A 23,189-nucleotide genomic window follows, 5' to 3' on the forward strand; every position below is an offset into this window, starting at 1 on the left:
CCAAATACTGTTATTGAAGAGTAATAAGTTTTGATCCAATTGGTTTCTTTCATCTAACAGTTGGGACCACAGCTCTGAAATGAGATTATCTAGCTCTCAGAAGTGGTTGGCCTATAACAAATTTCTGAAATTTCTATTTTTATCTAGTATTGCATGGCACATAGTTTGTCTTCTTATATGGAGCAGAAGTTAACTATCATGGCTACAGATACAGAGATGGGTCATAGCTCATCTTCAAGGTAGAGAACATTTTAGCAATGATAAATGTTCAAAGTAGCTCACTATGATTATGACTTCCTTTTTGGGATGCTTCTCTAAACATTTAATACCCATATACTTTATCTTCTAAAGATAATATTATCAGGAAGGTTATGCTACAAGTTTGTAAGTGACCCTTAAGTAGATTCTGTATATTATAGCACAAATATTTTGTTATCTCTATAATCACATTACTGCTACTCTTTGCCATCTAAAAGGACCCCCCCCATGTATACCTATGAATATTCACTTCCCCTTTGTTCCTATTCTAAAGCTACCCGTGCTGCATGAAAGACCGGCTTGGCAAGGCTTGTACAGACCTGCCAGAAAGCAGTCATGGTCCTTTGTGAACTCAGAATGAGCTTTAAAAAGGAGAAATAAATCCTCAAACTGAAAGAGACGTGAGCCAGGTGCTGTGATGTTCATTTCAGAAATCTGTTATCCTGGCAAGGAGAATTAGAAAGGTAGTCCCGAAAAATAACTGCAAGGGGATCAACTGCCTCAGTGCAAAACTAGTCTTATTGTTCAGAGTTTAATAGAAGCTTGGCAGAAAAATCAGCTGTTTTAGAAACCAGAGCACACTCTCCAGCTTCCTTCACAGCTTGGATTTCTCATTCCTCGGCAATGAATCTTAATCACCGGGTTCTCCTTGCCCCCTTTTGTCTGTTCAAGTTTATTTGCTCTCAATGTAAAATATAGATCTGCACCTTCACAATTAGGCTCCCAACATTTAGGATAGGATTTACAGATTTGACAGAAAATGATTTTAGGGCTGACAGGAAAGACAGAAGCAGGAATGACTGATTAATATGGAAATATGACAATCTATGGAATTTGTCTCTTGTTGATTGCAGACAAAGCCTCGCGGACAAAAACCGCCAAGAAGGTACATGTTTCCGTCACTTAAAAGAAAGGGGTCATTTTTAAAATAAGCTTTTAGAGCCGTGATTTTAAAAATAATGAGCTGTTGGGGTTTTTTCTTTTCCTTTTTTTTTTCTCATCACTGTTTTCTACTCCGAAACTAAAATATAAGATTTCTCTATTGGATAAGTTGCTCTGTGTAAAATTCAAATGTAAAGGAAGTCAGCAATTCTATTTAGATTTGGAATGCAATCCTTTGAAATTAAAGCTCCACAAAGAACCATATTAAATTCCAATTTAATACCATAAGCCAACATAACAAAATGTTTATTTACATAAATGCAAAGCAACTACACATAAATCAATTTTAACAGTAATCTGAGCCCACAGTTTCTTATCTTTTCTAATTCATTTAGCTTATTTGCATGGACTATGTAATTAAAAATATTTTCCTATGTTTGAAAGACTATTTGCTAAGATACTATGTTATACCATCGTCCAAAGGATCTGTATGTAGAATAGTTAAATGCTAAATTTCCTTACAGCTAATGTATATACATAGGCATTTAAGCAACTGAAACCTGGTGTTTTTATCTATTCCTTTCCTACTTAGAATATAAATATTATGGAGAAGGACAATGTTGTTTTTATAATTCACAACTTGCCTATGTTTAATGCCACATAAGGCATGAGGTTGATGATGACAGATTACTTGGATCCCGTCTTCACATAAGGACAAGGGAAGCATGAATATCAGTCCCACTCATCTGGAGGAGAGAACCTGACCATTGCTGAAGATGCATCTGCTAAGAAATGGTTAAGACAACTCCTAAGGGTCTAAACTGCAGCTTTTCCAAGACATGGGTATCACGTCTATAATCGAGAAGGCAACAATGAACACACAAGCCTTTGCTCTCGGAAAGGATTTATCCACTTAGCCATTATCTAATCATTTATTAGGTAAGGTTATAACAGTACACATAAGCAGATTAAGCTCAGAAGAGAGGAAGCATTTCCCATCCTCTCCATCTAATCTTTAGACAGCACAACAAAGAATGAAATCTGAATTTTTTAAAGTTGATGGTGGTGGACTCACATACAGGAGGTTATGAGTTCCACGAGTGTAATATGATTTTACAAAAGTCTAAAAATATGAACTCGATGAAAAAACCCAGATACACTGCATGCAAACAGAAATCAATCTTGATTCTGCAATACTTAGATAGAAGGAAATTTTTAAATCTAAGTATTAAAATTTAATTGGCAACTTTGACCTTGAGTGCCACTTGAGGTGAAAAATATTACAGCAGTGCTTGGATTAACTTGAGACTTATGATCTCATGTTCTTGAAAAAGACCCAGCACCTCCGTGTTCCTGAAATAATTGATCTGTCTGTTACAAGTGTTGTTGTCCCTGATACCAACATCTGTCTCAGGAAGAGAGGTACAAACTGATGAGAACACCTTGCTATATATAAGTGATTCAAATGAGCTACCAGGATTTGCATCTGACATAATATTATATTTATAAAAGCAATTAGAATTAAAAAATGATTTAAAAAATTCTTAGCCCGGTACAGAACAAGGAAACACAGTAAAACCATCAGGAACATGGTATCTGAACATTAGGTATAGTTACTAGTGGAATGTTCTGAGTGTCCGGACAAGCCGCAGTACAAGCCTATAGCTCTCATGGTTTGGGGGTTGTGCTAGAAATCCACAAAAGAAAAAAAAACCCACAACCCATTTTTCAACTAGAGTTTTCACTCCCTTTATTAAAATCAAAACTTCTAACAATTATATCCAAAACAAATCCTCTCAACCATCCCTCTTTGTTGTATCTTTTAGTAAAGATAATCAAAAGACTATAAAAGTTGTTTAACAAACATGAAATAAAGGGAAATATAAAAATTATGACAACTAAGCAGCTTTTGCTTGCTTTGTTTTTTCAAAATGGGGTCTCATTATGTAGCTCTGGATGTCCCAGTATTCATTCTCAATACAAATTCAATATACAATTTCACCTGTTTTCAAAGATTTAACTTGCAACTATTGATTCTCCACTTGGCAAAGTGTCCAATATCTTGCTGTAGAACAAATTAATCAGCATACTTATTGCTACCAATGAGTATGTACAGTTTATGAAGCACATCCATCCAAAAGTACTGTGTAGCCAGGCTGTGATGGTACATGCCTTTAATCCCAGCACTTGGGAGGTAGAGGCAGGTGGATCTCTGTGAGTTCAAGGCCAGCCTGGTCTAGACCATGACAATGGTATGTACTATGGCCACAGGTAAAATTCAAACAGTAAGAGACAGGATACAGGTGACACGATTTTGAGAAAGGGGAAGTGGGAAGGGGGGTTCCAAACAGGAAAGTGAGAGGGAGTTCAGTACAGAAGGAGAAGGAGGGAAAAGGGACAAATGCCACCAAGGTTGCTTGATAAAGCCTTAATGATTTGTATACTTCATACATACCTAAAATCGTATACAGCACAAATAAGTGTACACATAGACACACACACATATGCACACACATGCACACATCTTAAAGGAAGCTATGACACTAGGATTAACAATCTTCCCCCACAAGAACCACAGATTAGCAAAAACCCAGTACCAGGCATGAAAAATCTCCTTTAGAATTAATGGTTAATCAGGGTACTCCACATGACTCCCAAAACAATGGCTTGGTTGCCTCTCAGAACTTGAAGGTAAACTCCTATTGCTGAAAACAGGGCACACTAAGAACATAGGACTCAGACTGTTTAAGCTGGATGTAACTTGAAAGCCTCCTTCCTGTGGCCGAGCTTCCATGCTACCAGAAAATACTGGGAAGACGCCAAAGGAGAGAAGCAATTAACAGTCCCACCCAGCTGTCATGTCCATGAAACCACAACAACCTATGAAACCACAACAGGAACCAGCAAGGCAAGCTCTCCATGAAGATGAAATGCGTGGCACTCAGAAGGTAGTGGTAGCCAACTGCTGTCTAGTTGGAATACAGCCCACTAACAGGAGGAACACCATGCCTAGAACTAGAAACTTAGCTAACTTCCTGAGGCTAGCGAGGGCATGGATCTTAGACTATAATCTACTAGAGCTCCTTTGCTAGACCAGAATAATTCTTAACTGCATTCTAAATCTTATCCTTACACCCACAGTTAAGTGTAGCTAACAGCTTTTGTCTAAGAAGCTCCTTTTTGCAGCAGACCATCACATAAAACCACAACTGGACACAATGCACACATCAATGGATCACAGGAACCCTGTCCCAATGGATATATCTATGTCACAGCTCTTGCCTTTACAGCTCAGCAACCAGCTTAAAAGATGGGGCACAAAGATCATAAGCCAATACAGTGGGATGTTTATTGGAAATCAGTCTCTCATAGAAATAGCTGCATAATCAAGATCTGAACAGTGGGGATATCAATAGAAATACTAAGTAGGAAGTGGGGAGAACTTATGGGATCACCTCCTTGATAAGGAACTATAGGTAATGTATGACTGCTGAGAGAGGGGGAGTTAGCCTGTCCCAGGGATGAGCCCCCAAATTGGTTGTCCAACAGAAAGTGATCAGCCCTGAAACCATATGCACACGAAGAACAAAAACCAACTCTGGTTTAACAATAATAATTGTAAAAGTAGTGTAACAATAATAATTGGGAAGAAGAGGCTATCATTTGGGGGGTTATGGAAGGAGTTGAAGTGGGAAGACTTGGGAGAGGTTGGAGGGAGGAATGGGATGAGAGGGAAATGATAAATTGTGTCCAAAATGTTTAAAAAATAGATAAAAATAAAAATCAAGAGAGTCAACAATACACAGTCATCCATCAGTTTGTGTAACGAACATTAATTAGGTCTTCTGTCCTCATAACTATGTATTAAAGACCTTTCCAATACAAAAGGCCTATGTGTGATTTAGTTTTGCACATGGCTCTGAAATCTGATCCTGGTGAAGTAGGGACATTTGGTACCCACAAATAGTTTGTTTTTCTACAATACACTTTTTTATGGGATTCTTGAAAGCAATCAGCATATTAGAACTTGGAGAAGTTAATTGGATTAGTTAGAAATGGGGATAGGGTGGTCAAAGAAATCCTCACAGCAAAATAAAAAACAAATGGCAACCAATCCTCCTAGGAAGCTCTGTGTTCATTCTGCCTCAGTTGCATAGATATCTCTTTAAATGTCTTGGAGAAACATCTCCCAAGAATTGTAAAAATCTGTCGAATGACAGTTACAACCGTTGATGACAAGGCAGTTGTCAAACCCGGGCTCATTCTGAGCAAATGATCCCTGCAGGTCAGCAGAATGAGGCAGAGATACAAAGGCAATCAAGACAGACAAGGACCTCAGACCTAAATCCAGGAGTGGCTAAGGGAGGAAGTGTAAAACCTCACTGCAACTCCAAACACAAGATCATCACCTATCCGCTTCTTCACGGAAATGTGAAGGATGAGAAATATACTCACATGCGCATATCATAGCTACAGGAGAATATTCTAAAATTTACAGACGTACTTCTTGCATATTTGTAAATTTATTCTTCATAAAGCGCTGTAGGATAGAGCGGTATGAATTTATTTTGTTACCGATCTACTTGGCTGCATTTAGAATCTGAAAACTCACTATATTTTCCTTTAAGAGATTGCAGAAAACTGGTTGTGAAGCAAATTGCGAAGAGTTAAATGTGCATCTTCCGACACTATAAATAAATGCATTTCTTTTGGAGGAAACAGACTAAATAAAAATGCACAGAGGTGAAAAAGAAATTTCAAAATAACACTTTTAAAGGCCAGATTATTTCCTGAACTAGAAATACAACTCATACAGACAAACAAACAAACCACATCGCTTATACACCCGTACAGTCCTACTAAATAAATACAACTAATGAAGGCTCTTCTAAATGGCACCCCACAGACCCCTGGGAAGGATCTTGGCTCCAGAAAGTCAGAACTATTAAAAAGGAAAGCAGAACCCTGTGTTTTTAAATGACATCAACTTTGCTCTGTAGTTAAAAGAGTTAAACCCATCTCCAGATGTAAATGAGGCAATTTCTAGCCAGAGGCAACAGGGCTTCCATAATCTCTGCCATCTCATAAACCGGCGGGGCCAGCCTGGGTGTGGCTTCAGTTAAAAGATGTTAGGCTTTGGAAGAGTAGCTTTCCAGCTAGATGAACAGTGCTGCTGCTGGGAACACAAAGCCAAACAGAAATCCAGATTATTTCCCAGCAAGGTAACTCTGCATTTCACAGTCCACTTGACGGGGCTGGAGTCAAATTCATATAGTTGGATGCTTTATCTGTGGATACCTTTTACACCTCCAAGGATGGGATCGTGCACAGAACAAAAAGGGTCAGAGATTAAACTGTGGAAGGCATTTCTTAATGGATAAAAAAATAATTATACTAAGATAATGATAGGGTCAAACTACAATGATAGGAAAAAATACTGTTTTCTGCAGCTGAGTCAGCGGTCTCCAGAGGACACTTGTTCACCGTCCTGACAACCATATTCCTGATTTTAAAACCATACAGGTAGAGAATAAGAAAACTTCCCCAAGTGGGGAAGTAAGTGGCAGTGGTGTGCTCCCCCTTGCCCTCTCAGAACACACTAAGTGGCACTGAGCTGCTTGGTTTTCTTACCTGATTTAGGAGAATGGGGAGGGTGCTGGGTATGTTAGCATTATGCAGGCACCCTGAGGCTGTTCAGCAAGCAAAGAACCAGCTCACCTGCTGACTGTGGAAAGGGCTGGGGGTTAGTCACCCGGGAATGATTTGCACTTAAGGGCTTCACCTCCTGGTCACAAGGCATAGACCAAGCTGTGGGAACAAAGGCCCTCCGTGCAGCCGACTCCCCGAGAAATTCCCATATAAGTTCATAATCACTTAACTGGAGTTATTATAGGATATATGACGAGAAACACACCTGGGTCCACCTGTCTGGGAGCTCGCCGGAGTCCATTGGTCCGTTTCTGTGTGGAAACGACACAAAGACATGTTGGTAATATAGCACACGATCATTATAGCTCTGATGCTCTTGCAATCAATGTCACCTTAGATTCAATTTAAAACATGGCTAAACGTGAACAAAATGTGATTTTAATGTTTGTATTTATAATTTAATATAATTCCCCTGATAAGTTTTCAATGAGAATATCATGACGTTGTAAGTCATTGTCACAAACGGAAACACCTTTGTTTGCCTAATTTATGTATCCTGACCAATATTTCTTAAAATCATAGGATTACAGAAATTAGGAAGACTAACACCACAGATCCCAATGAAGAAATGTGATAACACAGTCTTAAGCTGATCTGTACAAATTCTAACTCAATTATTTCTGGGCAGTGACAGACCAGTGGCTGAAGAAGCCACATAGTTCCAAACCAAAGATCCAAAACCCTGGCTGCATAAAATGCTTAATTAATAAATGTGTCTCAATTACAGATGAGATGTATCTTGATACTTTAAAAAAATACATGCAGCTCATGAAGTACAAAATCAATTACTATAGAAAAGGCATTCCTAAGGAAAACTGCACACTATGAAAGCAAGATAAGGGATTTTAAATCTAAAAATGCGTGGTTACTATTTGATTTTACTAGCAACGAATTCTTTGCTATAATTAGTACAGTAATTTCACTAATGAAGGATTGATTATTTTTTTTACTTTTTATTACAAACAAATGTGAATCTGCATGCAGGACCGCTGCACGCAGGACCACTGCACGCAGGACCGCTGCACACAGGACCACTGCACGCAGGACCACTGCACGCAGGACCACTCTATGGAAGACCACTGCGTGGAGGACCACTGTATGGAAAACCACTGCACGCAGGACCACCGTATGGAGATTTTCATGAGAAATTTTCTTTTTATATGTATTGGAATTTGTCATTGTGTGCACAGGGCCATGGTTTTAGTCGGAGGATCCCCCACTTTGAGCAGCACACATAAGTTGTGGATTTTCTCAGGGGAGCTTCTCACATTGATTTTATTCGTAAGTCAAATCACTGAAATGTTGAAATGGGGTCTTTTCACCTTCTCCAGGGGCTCAAAGCCACATCCTGAAGATTCTAGCGTTCTTAGATAAAGCAAATAAAACAAATTTTAAACATGTAATCTTTGTTTTCACCCCAACTACTTTCCAAATGTATTTGTAAAAGACTAATAGGACCATTAAACTCTGCGTGGTGTCTTTGTTGAGCAAGCAGGGTATCTATTCTAGGGAAACCATTATAAGGGATCACTATGAGAGAAACTGTTGCCCTGGGCTACTTGGTGGCCATGTCATAAAAGGGAAGGCACATGGGTTATAGATCCACTTCTGAAAATATGGGGAAATTGATGTCAAAGGCAAACTCTTCTTTACCTAAATTTTTATTTAAATTTTTTGAGCTTTCTATTGAAAGGGCACCAAGGAACACAACTTAAGATATATTCAACAAAAAGTTATCCAATGACGTCTATTGTGCCAGAGTTTGCCTCCTCCCAACACCATCGCCTTCTGAACTGACAACAGGAATCGTCTTTGCCTATTTTGCCTTCAGTTTAAGATTAAAGTAGGTGATACAATGTGGTTAATAATAATACAGAAAAGGAGATTAACTTCAAAGTCAAAACATTTCTGCTTGTGTTTTCCCATCTTTCAGGAAAAACTATACTAACGCTTACTTGGTTAGGGTGGTGGTGAGGGTTCATTCGTTTTAAGTGTTTCAAATCATCAAGTGATTCCAATTACTAATGTTATTAACTTTGTGGAGTCATGGAAGTTTCAATTCACACAAAGGATATGCTCTGGGAAACTACAGTTTCTACGCCATGCTGTGGTTTTGAACCAAGATCTCACTAAACTGCTGAAGCTGATCTTGAACCAAGCATGCACGAGACCCTCTTGCCTCATCCTCCCCAGGAGCTGCGACCGCACGCATACATGACGGTACCCCACTTGCCCTACCGACTGTTTGATGTTCTTCCTCCAGGAAAGTCATTTAAGTTAGTCACCCTCAAAACAGAAACTTTTCTGTAAGAAAAGCAGGCAGTAAAGTAAACTATCTATTAGAGAAATTCTGCATGCAGAAGGAAACCCCAGCTGTTAAAACAAAGCGCATCTGGAAAATCTGTGATTAACTCAGACAGCACCTTCGAAGCATCTTCTACCACAAAAATCCAAAGATCTTTAGAAATCTTTCTGAAATACAGAGTTCCATGTCTCTGACTCTAACGCAATTCTCTCTCACACCTATTTTCTCAGCCAGACAGGGCTGGACAGACCGGGTCTGCAGGTAGAAGATGGAAAAGAAAGGGCATTTATGGTTGCCTTGCCTGGAAGCTCTTAAGTCAGAGGTCCAGGAGACGTGAGAGTCATGTCCCTGGAGTCGGAATCTCCTTTGATCTACCCAGAGGGGTTGGAGAGGCAAACCTCATTTTATAGGCACTTGGTAATTATTTCTTGCTTCACTGTCTTGTCTTTTTATTTTTTAAAATGCTTTTATTGTCTAAAACTCTCCTGATCTTCTTGCCTATGTGGAGGGAAATGATTCCTTCTGTGGATTTTTACCAACAACACTAGGGAACATTTTCTTTTCCTGTATGGAAGTTAGCTTTGGTTCATCCACAGTGGGGGATCGATGCAAAGTGTAAAAAAGCACAGACATATAAAAATAAGCTTGCTGTGTGTAGTCAGAAGGACCCGTGAAGACCTAGGCTGCTAGTGAGGTGACCACATCTGGACAGCTGTGCAAGCCTCTGGTCCTGTGGCTGTGGAAAGACTGGCCTGCCTTGACAATGAAGTCAACTTTTAAAACAAAAACCCATGGCACTAAAGGGTAAGCAGAAGAGAATGCTAAGCCAGTATAGGAGAGGCAGGGGGTTTACAGGAAAAGAAACAAAATAAAAAACCACATTCTTAATATTCTTTGTTACACTTTTCCTAAAAGGGAGCAGTTTCCAAGTGAATTGGCTAGCCTCAGAGCATAGTATCTTCTTCTCTCCAGACAAAGGGGAGGTTATTAGTGAAGTTGCACATTAAATGAAAATTGCACTATTACATTCAAAAGTTAAGAAAATCACTACAACACCGAGGCTATGTTTTTTTTTTTAATTTTCAACACGGGGATTAATTCCTTTTTATTAATAGGCTCACATGTAATTTTAAGGGTATAAATGTGTCTGAGAGAATTATTTAATATCATGTGAGAATGATTAACCACGTCTTATTAGCACATTCTCCTTCTGCAAATACACCCACTTCACGTTACTTCCTTGAAACCAAATGAAATCATTTTCTTAGGGAAAAAAAGAATACACATGTCTAATAGGATAAATGTGAAGTAACCTTGAATTGAAGCTTGAGATGCCACACGCTATGTTTCTCAATAATCTAAGACCAGCATGCTGAGAAAGACCATGCGGTACAAGAAGGATCCTGGCACCCCTGATTAAAAAAAAAAAAAATTCTTTCCCTGTCTCGGAAAGAGTAACAGAAATTTCAGGGTAACTGGCGCTAGCCTGCAATAAGTCATGATGTTCCATTATTTTCAGAAAACATTGGTGCCGTATTATAGATGTTCCTTGGTCTAAACTCTAGGTCCTAACACCCACCTATCTAGCACAGTGAGCAGCTGCATCTATCACGAGGTTCCTCCAACCACACCCTTGTCACCCTGCCTGCAGAAGTCACACAAGTACACAAAGACACGAGAAGGGACCTCTGAGGACATTTCCCCGCACTTGCCATATTTTCACCAACTGTATAAAAACTATCTGGTAAAAGCATACGAATAATGCAGCTGCCTTATTGTCCAGAGGTGATTTCTATTTTACTATAGTTTCTCGTGCTGATACTGGAGACCCAGGATGTCAATGTGCTAATCAGTTTAATAAAGAGACTGTGATCCTTTCATTCTGAAAGTCTCAGGTAACCTTGGTTTTTACTCATCTCACACCCATTTTATATTTAATTTCCTCTGCTAATTTTTAACTTAAATTTTTGCTAGGTACTTTTGCAGAGTCAGGTAAATTTCTGTTACTTTTGATGGACAGCCAAAATAATGGTGGCGCAGAACCTGTCATATGTTGCGTTCTCTTCCACTTCTGAAGTGACTTTATAATGAGAGCTATCCTCGAGAGCCGCCATTGGGAGTTGGGCTGTGCTAAACCAAAGGGAAGTGTTATCAGAGCTTGATTTGATGAGTGGGGCACAACAGTGACCAGGTTTGTGCTGAAGAGGAAGCTACCAGGAACCTGAACCCATACACTAGGAACTATGGCAGAATTCTCATAGGTTACTGCAGGGCAGTAAAACAACAGTTCACGGAGGGCGCTGGGCCCTGCCATGTTCTGATTAGCCCCGACTTCATTCACTATTACCGTAAAATATCCACCTTTCCCCTCAACCGAAGGCTTCTAGACAACAGCTGTGAAAATTCCTGATCCCGTTCATGTTTTGACAAGCACCTGGCAGCTCCCTCCATTTCTGTTCCACTCAGTCAGAAAAGGCACATTTAACACCGTAAGAGCCCAAGCCTGTTTAAGTTAGCAGACCCCTGGAAACACAATGCTTACAGAAAAAGTTTAAACGGCAGTCTTACCTCTGGTGGTTTGAATGGCCCTTGTTCTGAAACAAATGTAAAAATGGGCATGGTCAGTGAGGTCGTTTGGTTTGGTTAGCAGCCTCAGCTTGTCCTCTGCAGAGTGGCCGAACACTACCGCTTTGTTTTCTTAACTGATACCTGGAATATATTTCCAGGGTCCCGCGGGCTGGGCTGGTAATTGTTTTGCAACCTGGGTTCTCTTACCTTATTGGCCTGTCAGGACCGTGACTCATCCTCCTTAATGACTCGCGGGTTATGCTTAACTCTGTGGATTGTTTATTGAGCAGTGTCAATCTAGCCTCGTAAAACTCCTTTAAAACAAGGACTGCACTACATTTATAAGCACGGTCCTGAGTGGCAAGCCTTTCTTTCTCGACACATCTGATTTGAAGATCTAAACACACTGTTAAACGGTATTGTGTAGACTAGCTCCTGCAACTGCAAACTTTGCCCAGCAAGCATTCCACAAGAGAAAATTCCCATTAACGGCTAATAATACTCACTTATTTTAGATACATTACACTTTGGTTTACAGACAGAAACCTGTTTTTTAAAAAAACACCTCAGTCAGGATTTAGCTCCAACACTCTTTCATTTTTACTTCACATATTTATAAACAGGCACACCATCTTTTTTTTTTTTTAACTATAGTTTGGTTTCTAAAACTGATTCACACTCGCCGAGTCTGGAGACATTCAGGTGAGTAACCTGGGTGAGGGCCTAAAGGACGTCAGAGTAAGAGTGCGTACTGACATTCTGCATATGGAAAACTGATAGGGGTCTTTCTACTCCACACCCCCCCCCCCCCCCGCATCCAGCAGCATCTGATCGCGTTATAACATCTCCAGACAGAGTCAAAACCTCTCACCACTGGAAGCCCAGGCCTGCACTTTTCCCATCTGAAATAAGCTCTAAGAAAGGAACTGAGGGAAAAAAAGAATAAAAGATGCAACCAAAGAAGACAGAAGGAGAGCAAAGGCAGTCGAGATGGGGGCTCTGTAGGATTTTTCCTTAAAAGGCTGGGAGAAGCCACGGGGCCAGAGTTCACAGGGAAAGCTCCTATCAGGACACCTGCCTGCTGGAGCGGGCTGCTTACACAAGAACACAGCCTGGGGCAAGGAATAGGAGGAGGTCCCTTTGTGGGCTTTCACCTCTCTCTCCCCCCCTCCCCCGTTTTTTTTTTTTCTATGTTAAAGGACAACTCCACATTAATGGCAATGGAAGCCCCAAGAGCAGAAAGTCCCCTTCCTTCTGGAAAAAAGCTAAGTCCGGCTGCCTTTGTCAGTTTCAAAGCCCATCACCCCAGCTTCACAGATAACTGACTGGCTCCATTGAAGGTATCTTTGCTTGGTCTAAAATCAGCCTTTACAAAGAAGTATTCCAGGACAGAAAGGCTAGCTCACTTCGCTTCCTCCCCTCCAGAAACATTCTTTAGGAGAAAGACTATCTAAGACTTCAGGAGAAAGACTATCTAAGACCTAAGAGAGGCAGCTAGGAAGGGAGGATGTGAATGTTCTTTTAGCCAGACTCAGAATATATTTTAATTGAACTCGGGTTTTCTGGTGTTTGGTTTCGCTTGGTTTAGTTTGACCCCCAAAGCCCCATACCGTGTGTGTGTGTGTGTGTGTGTGTGTGTGTGTGTGTGTGTGTGTGTGTGTGTTGGCCATGGTGGTGGTGGTGTATCCATGTGGATAAACTTACCTGTATGTGGTAAGAAACAGAGTTTGAGACCTGATGTCATTGTTTCCCCCACTTTATTCTCTGATCCAGGTCTCTCACTGAACCTAGAAACTGCCCTTGCAGATCGGCAGGCTGACTAGCTAGCAAACTCCCAGGTCCACTTGCCTCCACCTCTCTGTGCTGGGGTTCTGTGGTGCACCCCCACACTTGGCTTTTATGTGGGTTCATAGCTATTCTACGCTCAGATGTTCATACCTGCCCACCAAGCTTTTCCCCACGGGACCATCTCCGCAGCCCCGAAGCTTGTGTCCTTCGAGTCCCATTTCACTTGTGTGGAAAAAAAAAGCCTATTCACTCTAGTTATTTGTGGCTACTGTGAAGGGTAATGCTTCTCTGAAAAGGTCTTGGAGAGAGCAGGGATACAAGGAACATACTTAAACATGATAAAGGCAATATATAGCAAGCTGACAGCCAGCATCAAACTAACTGGAGAGAAACTCACAGTGATCCCACTGAAATAAAGAACAAGACAAGGTTGTCCACTCTCTCCATATCTATTCAATATAGCACTTGAGGTTCTAGCTAAAGCAATAAGACAACTAAAGGAGATCAAGGGGATACAAATCAGAAAAGAAGTCAAATTCTCACCATTTGCTAATGATATGTTAGTTTACATAAGTGATCCCAAAAATTCTACAAAGGAACTTCTACAACTCATAAACACCTTCAGTAATGTAGCAGGATACAAGATTAACTTGAAAAAAATCAGTAGTCCTCCTTGACACAGATAATAAATGGGCTGAGAAAGAGATCAGAGAAATATCACCCTTCACAATAGCCACAAATAGCATAAACTTTCTTGGAGTAACTCTAACCAAACAAGTGGAAGACCTATATGACAAGAACTTTAGGTTTTTGGAGAAAGAAACTGAAGAAGATACCAGAAAATGGGAAGATTTCTAATGGTCTTGGGTAGGGAGAATTAATATAATAAAAATAAAATGCTACCAAAAGCAGTCTACAGATTCAATGTGATGACCAGCAAAGTCCCAGCAAAATTCCTCACAGACCTTGAGAGAACAATGGTCAACTTCATATGGAAAAACAAAAAACGTAGGATAGCCAAAACAATCCCTGACTTCAAACTCTACTACAGAGCTAAAGTACTGAAAACAGCCTGGTATTGACATAAAAACAGGCAGGAGGAACAATGCAATCAATTCAAAGACTCAGATATCAACCCACACCCCTACGAATACCTGATTTTTGACAAAAGAAGCAAAATAAAAATGGATGGATCTAGAGACCCTCATATTGAGTGAGGTAACCCAGACCCAGAGAGATAAATATACTACGTACTCACTCACAAGTGGTTTTTAGACATAAAGCAAAGAAAAACACAATCCCAGAGAACCTAAACAACAAAGAGGACCCTAAGAGAGATATACATGGATCTAATCTACATGGGAAGTAAAAAAAGATGAGATCTCCTGAGTAAATTGAGAACATGGGGATCATGGGAGAAGGTAGAAGGGGATGGGGAGAAAGGGAGGAGAGAGGAGAAAAATATATAGCCCAATAAAAACAATTAAAAAGAAAAAAATCTGAGTTCTTATGTGATCATGTCATATAGTAATCTTCTGTTTTGTATTTCATATACTTATGAAACTCATTATGTTTATATATGTTATATATGTATATATAGTATTTTCTGCTAGGAAATTCTGTGTATGGGCGGAACAGCTACTACATCTTGGATAATAAGAGCTGGTTATCATCTAGTATTGGGCTGAATTCTGACCCAGAAGAATGGTTGAGAGATGAAGAGAAAAATCTCTTTTTCTTTCCATCTCTTTTTTCTCATGGGAACTTTCTTTAGGATAGTTATTCAATTCTTCAAGTTTCTAAAAGTTTTTAATCCTCAACTTGTCCTTACCCTGCAGCCTACTTCTTAGGCTCCTATTGATCAAACTATAAAATGCTCTTACCCTTTCAGGAACCTTTCTAGACGGTGACTTACAGGCCCTCAAGGGGTTTAAGCCTTGCATTCTTGCATCGTGTCTCAACTGGCTTAATGTAATTCTAAGTGGTGTAACTAAGGTGCTTGGAGCCTTTGCCGAATTCCATCTTCAACACCAGCAGAGCTCAGTGGGCATATTTGGGTATGATAAATGATTTTCACTGAAGTTTTAGGTTCCCATTCTATAATGTGCTTATTTAAATACCAAATTCAGTACTGTTATGTTTGTTTTTCCGATGGAAGTGGCTCTCAATTCACATCTTACTATACAAATTGCTTTTTCTTTTATCTGAAGTTCTATTTAACACTTAAACAAACCAACGTGCAATAAAACTGGTTGTCAAAAGAGGGGCCACATGAAAGCAACTACTGATGTTTGAATGGAAGGTACCTAGCCTTCATGGCTTACAGACTATTGCCAGGATTGGCCAATGTTAGGAAGATAGTATGTGAATGCTATGCTCAGTGCTCTGACCTTCAATGGGGTTCTGGGAAAGAACAGAAAGTCACAAGCCATAAATAATACATGGGGGGGGGGGTTTGATTCCAACTTGAATCTAATCACACAACAGTTTCCAATTCTTACTTTTAACAATTACGAAGATATCACTAAGTTGACCCAACTGTCAAGTGAAAGGTAAAATAACTACCCTTGCATATAAAATTGTCTTGATGAACCAAGAAAGATGACTCATTTATACAAAAGGATTAAGTGCCTTTACACAAAAGCAAAGTCACCTCTTGGTAATGAAATCAGAGATCAAGGCTCAGTTTATGTTAAATTAACGTGTTAAAATGTCTGGTGGTAGAAGGCTGAACTAACATTTTACTCTTTGAGTTATACCTCCTCTTAAAATATGCAATGCTATTTATAAAAGAGCCTGTTTCAGATGCCAATTTGTGGTGCAGGCTCTAGGTAACAATCTCCCAGGTTTAAGTTTTCAGATACCAAGGCAAAATCATTCCTATTAGAGCTGGCTACAGCAGGCACAGGAGTAGCAGCTGGCCTAGATAAAGGAGCAATTAGACAGATAAGCAAATGGGGATCTGCTTCGGTTAAATATTAGGGCAGCTGAGGCTTGCATTCCTACTGAAAGAAAAGATGCATTAAGCCAAAGTTGTTTGCGCCAGCGATATTTGCACCCAAGGCTACTCTCTTTGTTTTATTTGGAAGATGGGGGGGAAGCTATATGCTATATTGACTGCTGTGAGGGCAGGAAGGGGACTAAAGGGCTTAGTCACACGTTACAACAAGCAAGATCATAAATGACCCTGAAGTCGGCACTCTGGGATTAGCCCTTCCTCCATGGCGGACTGGGAGAAGGAAACACCACCCTAGAATTGCATCAGCTCTGCAGTAACTTGCTGAGAGTCTCATATAATGGTGCTTATACCTATTCATTACTATCACTGGAAAGTTTTGGCACAGACTTCAGAGCCTGTGTGAGTGGTAATCATCAAAGCTTCTATGGTGAACATGAAGGAGTCAAGTGGAGTTCAACGAAAGGGGTAGAACAGAATTCCTTTCCTGGCCTTTATTTATGTCCATGCAAATCCCCAGGCATTAAGATGCAAACTAACTTAACTACCCAACCTTCAACTGTGTTTCCAAGTTGCACACTTTGTCATATATATATATATATATATATATATATATATATATATATATATGCATGGTTTTCTTATACTTCAGATATACTTAAAGTAATAATCTGTCATGCTCATGTATTAATATGAATAGATTGCTTCATTCAAAAATGCACTGCATCTTTTTGCCAAGCAATTATTATTTCTAGGGTGAATAAAGACTCAGTAGACTTGAAGGATAATAGAGCGTGAAATATAAAAGGTTTCTAAACCAAGAGAAGACAACATCTTAAAAACAAGGCTAACTTCCACAATCAAAGGATCTTTTCAAGCCTGGTGGTTAATGTTTAGCCACATACTGCATTGTTGGAAGTGCGTTTATATTGAAATTGTTCTATTGTGGGGAAAGTGATAACTTGATTTTCAGTGTTCTACCCTTGGACTTGGTACAAAGAGATGGATTCAAAAGATAAGAAACACATTCCCCACCTTTCCCTTCTACACCAAAGGCACATATAAGCTACAAGAAAAAGAGTGGCAGAGACAGCAATGATCCCAGGAGCGGAGTCCCAGTCTTCCACTACAATACAGCTCCCCATGTAATTGAGCTGAGGCCATGTATGTGTTTTTCACCATTGGCAGTGATTTTTTTAAAAAAATGTTTGTTTACAGGACATGCTGGTAGACACACATGGAACTGGACAGCCACATGCTTGGTGGGCGACCTCCTCTGGAGGATGTATGAAATGCCAGGCAACAGTGTATGTTCACTGAATTAAACTTTAAAACTACTAGAGACAGGGGGTGGGGAGTAGCGATACCACCTATTACAGTACAGCCTAACCTTGAAAAACAAAATGAGCCCTACCCCCTCGGTTAATTAAAGTCAAATTCACATGACCATCTGGCGATCAAGAAGATGTTAATGATTGGCAAGGAAGCTGGACAGGAGAACTGAGAAAAAGAAGGGGCTGATTTTGGATTGCTAAGGAGGAAATAAGGAATATTCCATCTAGAGGTAGCAATAAGAGCCAAATAAAAATTCTAACAATGGAATTGACTGGATCAGGAAGTAGGTTTACATGCAAGGAGCTTTTTTAGAAAACACCAGGTGTTGTGTGAATTGGTTCATTTTCTTGCCTCTCGCTAACCTACACCAGGTGTACTGCCTGGTAATCAATGCTTAGGGCATAATTCTTTCCTTGCATAACTACCCAGAAAGGAATGTAAAAGGTCTACTTAGTTTATTTCATTCTTAAAGTACAAGCCAATGAATCACAGAATGAGGATTTCTTATTATTAGCTATCCTTATTTACTTATTTCCTTTGCCTACCAAGCTCTTACCTCCACAAGCATGGAACCCAAACCTGCATAAACTTCCATACTGTTTCTAAGCCTAAGAGGACCCAGGAACCTGACTCATGCATCTGTCTATCTCTCGAGTGGCTTATCCATCCACATATCCACACACCAAGTCTTCCCTGAGGTCAAAGCATCAGCTGCATATGGTTGAGCCTAATTAGAGAGATCAGCCAGATGGCAATCATCATAAATATGATAAATGCCTTGATAAAGTTAATTATAAGATGCCGGGAAAACAGAGATAACTGGTAGACTAAGAAAAGCCAGGCATGCAGAGTACCAGAACGTCTTCCAAGTGGAGTAATAGCTGCGCTGAGTTTTCAAACTGAACAGAACGAGGAAGGAAAGATTAAAAGAGAAACAAAGCAGATATATGAGAAAAGTAGCTGAGGAACTATGACTAGACAGAGATCAAAGGTTTGTTGGGGAAGTTAAGGGATGGCCAAAAGAGGGGCAGAAAAACGATGCAGAACTAGGTGTGCTGTTGAGGGGAGTTTGGACAGTATTCTGTAGGAAATGGCAAGAGCAGACGTGAGTGAGTGATATAATAACAGTGGATTCTGAAAGATGAGTTCAGAAAGTCTGTCTGAGGAATAAGATGAAACACAGAAGGCAGAACAGAATCAGTGAGGTTACCATCTAAATCAACACTGCAGCAGCAGGTTCTCAGCAAGATAGGAGAAGAACGAAGAACAGACGAGCAAAGATGGCGACGCACCAACTTACACCTGGGTTTGGGTGAGCATGTGGACAAAGAGTTAAGAAAGCATGCATCGGGGAAAAAAAAAGTAGCTTTTCCCTAGGTCCTGGAGGTTACTTAACGGCAACTGGCAGATGATACGTAAGCTGAAGATGGAGCCAAGACCAATCTTCGTTAGATGTGGGTTACAACTTAAGTGAGAGAAGTAAGTCCGATCTCTAAAGGCTGCCTATGGGATAAGGGGGTGTGAGAGAGAGTTATTAAGGAGAATGGCTAACAGTTTCCCATAAGAAAGAATGAGCGAGGCAAGGCCTGTGGTGAGATAGCCAGAGTGTGCAAGGATGTGGTCATGACAGCAAAGCAGGGCTTCTGGAGCCTTCCTTTGGACCCTGGTCTACTCTATCGTGGTGTGAACCAGTGCTTCCTCACCTCCACACTTCCTTCTGTGCATATGACCCGCTCAAGCAAAAACATCACGTTCTCCTTGCACAACTGTCCAAGGTTTATTACAATGTCACCATCCATATTTATCACGGCGCCCTGATCTACAAATGTACTCTGACACACACTAACCAGCCAGAATCTCCCTGGCTCTTGAGAATGTAGTTAGACGTAGCTAAGCTTTGCAACTAGAAACCTCTATAAAGTGAGAATGAGTCTCAATCCACGATTGATGTTATGTGGAAAAATGATTACACAAACATTTAACTTGGCCTTAAATCAACACCGCTAACTTGTTTTAAATTTACCTGTTAGGGTAATCTTCCTCAAAGTCAAGCTCACCAAGCAGCACATTCCACTCCATACAAAATTCCCACTCCAGTAAACCATGTCTGTATCCCCAAATGTACCCTGTGCTTCCTCCTTCCTTCCCTGAGCCTGTGTAGCTCCCGATACTACAGAAGTCAGGGTCAATGCATTGCCGAGCACGCCATTTCCAACTAGTGAAATCTCAACGCGAAACATGGCGTGCGGGGATTTTCAGCTGACCAGGGAAGAGAGCATGAGAGCAGCTCCCATAATAACGCAGGGCAGTATCTATTCTACCACACTCAGGGCAGACCTAGCAGCTCAGATTGACACGCTAGCCACAGCGGCTGCCTAGACTAGTCCAAGGATGGGTAAGTTTGAAGACAGAGTGCAAGGTCTTCCGGTTTTTAGAGGGCACCTGCTAAGGGACAGGGGAGAAAAGTGCTGACATAGGGATCACACAGAGCTCCTTCATCCTGAAGATGAGGCCTCTGAATGACAAAGCCCGGTCTGAAGGAAAAGGGAAGCCTGCTATGCAGACCTTTCATTTCATACTCCTCATTAACTGGGAGAACTCAACGTCACCCACTCACCTCTTCAAATTCTGAAGCAGGAAAGGACACAAAGAGAAGAGGGGAAAGTCGTGGATACGGAGAATGGGGAGACAGTGGGTCAGTGGGAGGGTTCAGAGCAGTGTCAGAAACTCAGAAGCCCGAGGGCGTGCGCTCATGTAATAGAGTCAGAGTTAAGAAAGGAACGAAACAAAAAACCTTTCCCCTGCTTTATGGTAAATTACGAAACAGAGTTTAAAGACTGCTGCTACCTTTTACTGGATGGTATCTCTGTATCTTATTATCTGGAGCCTACCAGACGTTAGCATTCCTAATTTTCAGCTGCCTCACTTTCAACTGTTTATGAGCCTGTTTTCCTCGTTTTAAAATGAGGGGCCCTAGGTCAGAAAGCATCAAAGTACTAGCTCTAAGGGCTTATATGGGGAGGGCAGGTGCGGTCATTATGAACACCTGGCCCTCATCCAGTGACTTAGGACATTGAAATCTAAAACTACAGGTCATTTGCAAGCACCCTATCATAAGCAAATAGTATGTTCACCGAAGAGTAAGACATGGAAGGGAGGAACAATAAAACAAGGTTTTGTTGTATCAGGTTGATGGTGAGAGAATAACAGTCATAATGTATACAATACTTCTGTTTATTCCACCTCTTTGTAAACTGTCCTGACCTTCAGGCTGATGAAAATGGTAACCTTAGCGGTTTCACTTCACCTCCTTCAGCGAGCAGCAGGAGCCCTCTGAGCTTACTGGCCACGGGAAAGGCTATTCTAAAAACTGAAGGCTTTCTGTAGGGTATGGCAGTACTCAGCACAATGGGGGTACTCAGTCAAGGTCAGGATCTTTGCTAGCAGGGCTGTCCCGGCCAGGCACAGAGGAGGGCACACGGGGCCCTCTGAAGATGTCTACGAAGGAGCAGAAGGACAGGGCTGTGCCGTGATCGCAGCCCTCTAGTAGGTCTCACCTTTTCTACAACTGTTCCTTTTCTGAACTCAGCCCTGCCTGAAATAAGATATTTTCTGTTCCACTCTTCTTCACATTATCCAAAATAATTCAATGTCCACCTTCTCCTCTGGGAAAATCAAAGGTTGACATGGCTACCTTTTGAACTCAAGCTGTTAAAGTTCCTTTCTTGTGTTCAAAAACTCTTCCTGATTTTTGAAAGGTCTTATTGATAAAACACAGAGGAACTCAGGGGAAAAGGACAAAGAGAAAGGAGAAGAAAGAGAAAGAATAAAGAGGCCAGAAAAGAAAGAGAAGGGAGACAGCCCAAGAGGAGCAGGGGAGGCAAAGGCTATTGAATGCATAATTTGCAACGGGCTCATACAACAGGCATAGAGTGCTATTTTTAAAAACCAGCAGAGAATGTTTACATAAATCCAAAGGATATATGCTTTGTTTAATGTGGAAAATGATAATGTATTCAATTCATGAATTCTTGAATTAGTCTGTGTAATGTTTGCTTCTGGAACCAATAACGAAGCTGATATGAATATTTAAAAGAAAGAAAAAGTTTAAGAGCTCAAGATAGAAGAATATTTTCCTTTTCCTTTGTTTTCATTACCATTTGCATGGGCAGGATTCAAACAATTTGGTGATATATTTGGGGGCTGAGGTAAATGAAAGGGGGAGTCATGATACCATCCAAGTGTATCCTGAGGACCTCTGCTTCCAAGCACATGTAAAAGTCAAATAGATATTAAATAATTTAAAACTAAGTCATGTAGAAAAGTCACACTGATATTAAACAATTTTCTAATTGTACTTATTAATGATGTGTTCAAGAAGATATGTTCCAATAAACACATAGTAAGAATAAATTGGGCCTTAATTGTATCTAGCAAGTTTTATGTCCTCATTAAAAACAGAATCCCAACAATAAACATGACTTACCAATGGAATTAACTTTGCCACAATTGTCTACTCTTCCCAGACATTCTTTGTGTGCCCTTGCTCCACACTTAAAGCATAAATAGCCTTGATAAAATGTCCCCCTGCAAGGTAAAATTGGAGAATGGTGTATTAAAACGTGCTAAATGCTGCTCACGTAAAATTGTTAGTCCAAGGAATAGGAAGAAGGGGTCACCATGCTGTCCAAGTACCATCAGCATAGGGACAGAGGATCTCTATGAGCGTCTTGAGGAAGCAGAACAGGTCAAAGGCCATCTACTGTGTCTCCAATGGGAAAGTAACGGCTCTCCTTCAGAACAGCTTTGAGAATAGGGCTAAATGTCGGAAATACTTAGCAACTATCCCAGTTCATTTAGACTGGAAAACAGGCCTGAGAAAGCTTACCTCAGGAGCATCTGACAGACTTTGCAGGACGTCACCCGGGTGAACGTGTGCATCTTGAAGTCATGGAAATTGGAGTCTGCATAATCTGGCCGTATGTTAGATCTGTGGAATGGGAAGAGACACTCCCTAAACAAAGTTCCACAACAAAGTGGCAACCCAAGCATCAAAGAGCAAAGTTCACCAAAACTGCATTGAGAAGAGATGAAACTCAAGCTAGAAGGAGAGGCAGCCAGCGTGCACTGGCTTCCAAGCCCGACGTCTACTAGCATCAGAACCTGTGCTGAAGCCCAGTGGTGTGGGGACCTGTGACACGGGAGACAACTACAACCTGACACAAGCCAGAACTGCAGGTCCTAGAGGTCTCCTCAGCATGCCACCTTGGTCAGCCTTCCGGGAACCAGAACCAGCTGGATATCCACGTTTGGTGCCAGTTTCTTGTCAATGCCATCTCATAAAATTATAACCTAGCTGTTGAGATGGAAGCTGAGGCCGAGTACAGT

General features: G+C 40.7%; 1 protein-coding gene across 2 annotated transcripts in view; it reads right to left on the minus strand.

Annotated features, from left to right (window-relative positions):
* The window catches only part of Vav3 (vav guanine nucleotide exchange factor 3), a 313,297-nt gene that overhangs the window by 92,405 nt on the left and 197,703 nt on the right, over positions 1-23,189 (minus strand). For both annotated transcript variants that reach the window (XM_075981573.1, XM_075981572.1), the window contains exons 16-19: positions 22,690-22,791; positions 22,288-22,388; positions 11,723-11,748; positions 7,055-7,100 (exon numbers count right to left, since the gene is read on the minus strand). In XM_075981573.1, the coding sequence (XP_075837688.1) occupies positions 7,055-7,100; positions 11,723-11,748; positions 22,288-22,388; positions 22,690-22,791 (275 nt within the window). The remainder of the gene's footprint in view (positions 1-7,054; positions 7,101-11,722; positions 11,749-22,287; positions 22,389-22,689; positions 22,792-23,189) is intronic.

This window comes from Microtus pennsylvanicus, chromosome 7 (genome assembly GCF_037038515.1).
Source record: "Microtus pennsylvanicus isolate mMicPen1 chromosome 7, mMicPen1.hap1, whole genome shotgun sequence".
Classification (NCBI taxonomy): domain Eukaryota; kingdom Metazoa; phylum Chordata; class Mammalia; order Rodentia; family Cricetidae; genus Microtus; species Microtus pennsylvanicus.